Raw genomic sequence first — 6220 nt, forward strand, 5'->3', positions numbered from 1 at the left:
CACTTTTTTCCCCCCTAGGTAAAGGCAAACTCAGTGAAACAGGAGTTTGAAAAGCAAGATGAACTGAAACGATCTGCTATGAGGGCAGTAGCAGCGCTTCTAACCATTCCAGAAGCAGAGAAGAGTCCATTAATGAGTGAATTTCAGTCACAGATAAGCTCTAACCCTGAGCTGGCAGCCATCTTTGAAAGTATCCAAAAAGATTCATCATCCACTAACTTGGAATCAATGGACACTAGTTAGATGTTTGTCCGAAACAGGGACCATTATGTTGAACCATATGATGCACTGAATTGACAGGTTATGAGTAAGAAACAGAAAAAGTATCTAATCTACACATTGTTCCACTTCATTTACCTTTATGGAGACAGTTGGCTTTTCCCATTGTTGCTTTTCTAGCATTTATTCCAGAAATGTATTTCCATAATCCAGAGTTTGTTAACCACTCTTGTTTTAGTGGATTTGGCCACATTTGGAAATTAAAAAATTGACGCATGGTGTATGGAAATAGGTTCCAACATCCATTTGCCCTGTAATGTTTAGGATTAAAATGTCAAAATTTTGTGACCATGATTTTTTTTTTATTTTTTATTCACTCTTTCTACTTGTAAACAAAAAAGGGGGGGAGGTGGGAATCAAGCATCCAGGTGCACCATGTTTTTGTATAACTTTTTATTCTTTTTTGTTTCAGCTTCATAAATTGGTTTGGCTGGCAGATGAATTCTGTGTAAGATTTATTATATTAAAGAGAGGGTTTGGGCACAGTTCAAAAAAAAAAAAAACAGCAGACATAAATGTCATTTTTAAAGATGTGGGGATTAGAAAACAATATCCCTATTGTGCGCACTAATTTTGCATGAGCAAGTTTACAAATATATATTGTCTGTAAAACAGCATGTGCGGTTTATTCGTAATGCAAGTTAAAATAAGTTCTACTGTATCAGTGCAGTTTTCAGGTATTTTGACATACAGAATATTCTTAGAGGAAGGGATGAATGAAGGTTGGTTGTCTTAACCTGGCTTTTTTAAATGGCAGTAGTATGACCCTGCAGATATTCTTACAGTAAATATGACAACTCCTGCAGTTTTAATGGTTTTTTTCATACTCAAAGACTGGACCTCCTGCAATTGTGGTGAACAAACCTGAAGATTAGAGGGAGGTAGGATGAGATGGAGGTAAAATAAGCAGAGAACACCAATAGCTGCTCAGTGGCTGCTGAACTCTGGATTCAACTTTGCTTTTGTTACAAAAGTATGAAATGAGGTTTCTTCAGTGGCTTCTACCTCCTATTCTTCATCCAACAGCTTTTGTTAAGGCACTAAAATACGATGTTACCTAGAAAAGTATTGCCAGACCATCATTTTGTGCCTGTCGGAATGTTTTCTGGCACATCGAACCAGCAGTAGATTGCAGTGCTGCAAACGTCATATAGTATTCTGGCAAGATAGGAAACAGGGAATGGTCTTACAACTGGAGAGACACAGAAAGCAAACAGATACAGGCAAAAAAAAATTCTGCCATGAACTCGCTGAGGTAATTTAAAAGTGGATGAGAAGGTGATAACTGGCAGTCCTGCAATGAACTGGATTTGGGAATTTAATAGCAAAAGATGGGGAACCACTGCCTCAAATTGAGACTTGTCATTACTTGGTTAATGCAATTACTTAGATATCTTTTTTTTTAAAGTCAGACCTGGATTTGATTTTTCTCTAGTTAACTGGTATTTTTTAGCTAGTTTGATAGTTTGGAAACCTGTTATGTGGATAGGTGGCATAAGCTGCTACATGACTAAACATACATTTTTATGACCTCAGAGGTGGTTTCCTGTGAGCATTGTTTGGGGGCAAATTCTTTACCTTACATGCTTGCAGCTTGGGAAAAGCAGGGGAGATATTGGTGCATTTTACTTTAATAAAAAGACCCGAACAAAGAGATCTATGAGCTCATTCAGTAGTAACAATTTTAATGCTGTAGAAATTTTTGAAATTGTAGCTTTCTCTGTCTCCAAAGTCTTCATACTAATGTAACATTGTCTTCTAGAAGTAGAAATAAATGAGATTAAATGTACCAACATATCTAAATGTCATGAAACAGAATGGGATGACTCCAGAGAGAAACCATATGGTAGAAAAAGCACTGTAAATGAGGTGCATTTTATCTTGCTGTATAACTCATCTACTTCAATTACAGCAATATACAGGCCTCCTAATTAAGAATCTGTTGTGCTAATTAGTTGTCAAACTAATCTTAGAACTTTTGTGTTAAGTTTTCAGAATGCATTAAAATGTTTTATAGACCTAAAGCTAGGTGTGAGAATGGTATGATAAACATGAAATGTGAGGCTAAAATATGTAAATAGAGTAGGTGGCAACGGTAAGTAAACAGAATACTTGTATTCATAGTTGAGAGATTTGTGTGTGTTTATGTACTACCATAACGCCTAATGTGGATGCAAATAATCTTCACTTTGTTTTTTTACAGTACATTACAGTGGAGCAAGCTTAAGGACAGAAGAGGAGGTTGAGCTATATTACATAGTGAATTCTTTCTTGCAAGAGAGTAATTTTCACTTTGCCCACTGATGAAGCAGGTGGGAACGTAAGAATTTTCCCTGTAAATTACAGAAATTCTAAGAGTATGGTTATCTCCAAGTAGCAATTGGCTATTTTGGTTACGCAGGAAGGTTGTACAACACTCATGCATATGTTTATGACACTCATAAAGGTTGTAACTGTACCGTAATTACTGAAATTATTTATTAGTTTTATAAAAATCTAACCAGGTTAGACATTCAAATTTCACTGACTTTCACTGGATCGCTTGATAGAAAGGTTGTTGCCCCCACCCCACTGTATATCCAAGTATTTGGGTAAATCTGGTGTATTTATGCTTTTGGTGCAATTAGGTTCAGGTAATTCTGTTAAGGATGATGTCAGGAATACCTGTAGCTGTTCTTTAAATGCTAAATATCTGAAATGAAAATACGAAATTACTCTCACTGAAACAAAACCAGAATTCTGAAAAGCTGCTCTTAAAGATTTTTTTTTTTGTATGATTAGAACTTTCTCTAGTGTTTTTCATCATTTTGCACTCAGGCAATTGAGACCAATTAATAAGCTTGCACATAATACGGAAATGGTTGGCTAGTCCTCACATTGTAGATTCTTGCCTTTAAATATTTTTCTATCTCAAAAGTACTTAATGCTCTGAGTTTCCATGAAAAATCTTGCCATCCTTGCGAGGGAGGTCTTTAATTATAAATTGAAAACTACAAGTACCTTAAGAACACTGCAGTTCAATCAGGTAAATGGATTTTTAAAATATAATTTTCCTTCAAAATGTTACATCTAATGCAGCAGTTGACAAAATAAAAAGAGCTGAACTACTTCCAGATTGTATTTTTGAGGTGAACAAAGCAGTACATGTAAGCAGCATTGCTTCTCTGAAATGAAGGATTATTTTAACATTTCATCAACTCAGATTAGAAATATGAATTAAAAGTTCACATCTGCTACTATTGCATTTGGCTTAACAAATATACTCAGTAATGATGCTAGGAACAAGTTCACCCTGCTCTGGTGGACAGGTTAGTATAAGTGATTTAGCAGCTGTTCCCATATTTACTGGTACTTCCCCTTCCTCACCTCCCCTTGAGGTGACTTCAAAAGCGAAGTAACATGTGGCCTTGGAAGCGTGTGGGGTGGTTTTGGTTTTGTTAATCCTGATCATTCTGACCGAATTGACACCTCTTTCTGCCAAATACCAAACAGTTAAGCCTGCAGCATCTGAGATTTATTTCTCTTTGCTCTAAACTTCAGATAAAAAGTACTTTGTTGTTGTTGTTACTGTCTTTAAAATTAATTTTGGAGAAATGAAAAATACTAGTCAGGTTATTACTTTTTGTCCTTGTTTCCTCCTTGCCATAAGATGGAAAGCTTTTCTTGCCGCACTAGGGAACATGACTGGGCAGGCGTTGTGACAGCGAGCGTGGCCCCCCACTCCAGAAGAGCTATTCCATATAGACTTACAGCCTGTCCGCTAAACTGACCTTTTTCATCAGTATCCATTTCTAATTTTTCATTGTATCTGAGTTTGGGGGAGGAGAAGGAAATCAGAGTTCTTGAGAATAATGAAGTAAATTAATCTTCCATGACTAGTGTTGGTGAAGCGGGGAAGTTTTCTGCAAGAGGTGCTTTTGTGAGAATCAGGCAACTTTGTCTTGGTAGGGAGTTAAACTTCTTTAGATTTGTTTCCACTCCATGAAGCTTTAATGTTTCCACACAATCTTTGATGAGGAGAAAACTGCCTTCAGAAAGGTCATCCATCCCCCAAAACAAACAAAAGGGTTTCTGTTGATTTTAGTCTGTATATTGTGGTTTAGAACATAACTCTGAACCAGAGAAAAAATAAGAGTGTTTGAGAACCATGCAGACACTGCCTGGAAGACAGATGTTGCCTGAAATGTAGCTCTAAGAGAAAATGAAATCTTAAAGTGAGAATATTTTCATTTAAAATAATTCTCCTTTCTTTTGCGTTCTGCCTTTGATCGTATTTTTGAAGAATGGAGAATACAGAAGGAAAAAAATAAGTAATTAGCAAGCTGTGAACTTCTGTCATCCCAGAACTTGAGGATTTAATTTCTATTCCCTGCTGCTTCCTTTAAAAGAAAAAATAGAAAAAATCCAACCAGAGGTATTTTGACAAAAGTATGTAGTAATTCTGAAAAGACTTTTATTCTGAAGGAGTTAACAGGGGTTTTTTTATATTGTATTTTCATTATTTTTTTTATTCTGAAGAAATTATTTCCCTTCATATGTAGATTTCTCCAACCTGACAACTTGGAGGCACTTCAATATGGCTGCTGCAGACTTCAGGAGATAAGCTGTGTCACTTGCCTCAGTGCAGTAAAGATATTTCTATAGTAGAAAAAGTTTGCAATTCACTCTTTCCCGGTGTTCTTTTATAATAGATTAAAAAAAAATTTGTTCACATATGACTGTAGTTTCCATTCAACCTCCAGCCTTTCTTCTCTTCAACTGAATGAGTACTGGACTCTTAATCATCTGATTACTGTTACTTTGGTGCCACCCTTCCTGAGGATTTTTTCTTTCTCCAGCCCTTGCTAAGATTATTTGCTAGAAGGCTCGAGTTTATCTCCCATATCTACGACATTTCCATTGTGCTTGAAGACAATTCTTCCATGACTTGTATGTTGAATCCCATTTTACAGAGGGATTTCTCAGAGAGGTGGTGTGCTTAAATGCAACTGACTGCTATTTTTTGAGGAAGTTCGTAGTTCAACTGCTCCCTTCAACAGTGACAATCCAGTATACCAAAAATTCACTGGAATTTAGACTATTAAAAAAAATACAATTTCCTTATTTAAAAACATACCTAAGGAAGAAATAAAACTTTGTTTCATGCACAGCTAATGGAATGTGGCTTCATGTAAATTTTTCTCTTGCCCCTCAATTTCTCAATGATTGTGTTTGTATCAAGCGATCTGCAGTGCTAGACCAGCTTGCCAGTAAGAAGGTGCTTTGTGTTGTAACAGCTAAGTTCTGCCTACTGAGGGCACGTGTGGGAGGAGGAGGAGGAGCTACTTCAATTCTTTTCCTTCCACAACTACTGATCTTCACACAGGTAACAAACTTTGAAATGTCAGCCGTGTTCAACAGATGGGTAAAAATTGACCAGCGTTTAAAAAAAATACTGGATCTCCCATGATACTGATTCCTTTTCAAAATCAAACAACTTTACCATCTTTTTTTCCAAATGCAAAGATGATCAAATGAGGCTTTACTAGGAGGAAGATACTAAATTATAAAGTGACTGAGTTGCATGGAATTCTTGTTTTTCCTAACACTGTAGGTTGAAAACCCATTATCTCTGGTTTGAGTTGTGACTTGTTTACAAAAAACCAGCTCACCATCAACATTAGAAATGTGGAACTGAAGCTGCAGATGGACAAGTTGATTGATTTTAGTGCCCTGGCAGGGGGCAGCCCAAGTAAAACACTGAACTCTGCACTGCTTTCTCACGTGGTACCAATTTTGGCATATAAAGTGGGTTGAATTTAGTTGTATTAAAATGGTAGAATATTTGTATTTCCAAGTACAGATGTGAAAGATTAAAAAGTTGTTTGACATAGAAGATTATACACTGTTCTATTTTGATTTTTGGAGAGTACATATATAGATACAGTGACATTAGTTGCAG

General features: G+C 36.3%; 1 protein-coding gene and 1 long non-coding RNA gene across 2 annotated transcripts in view; both read left to right on the plus strand.

The window, feature by feature from the left end:
* The window catches only part of CAND1 (cullin associated and neddylation dissociated 1), a 31577-nt gene extending 29646 nt beyond the window's left edge, over positions 1-1931 (plus strand). Inside the window, exon 15 of the mRNA XM_075746029.1 lies at positions 19-1931. Coding sequence (XP_075602144.1) covers positions 19-243 — 225 coding nt within the window. The 3' untranslated portion in view covers positions 244-1931. The remainder of the gene's footprint in view (positions 1-18) is intronic.
* Positions 1932-2451: 520 nt separating this feature from the next.
* On the plus strand, positions 2452-5438 carry LOC142600578 (uncharacterized). Its single transcript, XR_012834136.1, has 2 exons — positions 2452-2591; positions 4821-5438. It is a non-coding gene; the product is annotated as an uncharacterized LOC142600578 (long non-coding RNA).
* Positions 5439-6220: the final 782 nt, after the last annotated feature.

Source organism: Balearica regulorum, chromosome 1, assembly GCF_011004875.1.
Source record: "Balearica regulorum gibbericeps isolate bBalReg1 chromosome 1, bBalReg1.pri, whole genome shotgun sequence".
NCBI lineage: Eukaryota > Metazoa > Chordata > Aves > Gruiformes > Gruidae > Balearica > Balearica regulorum.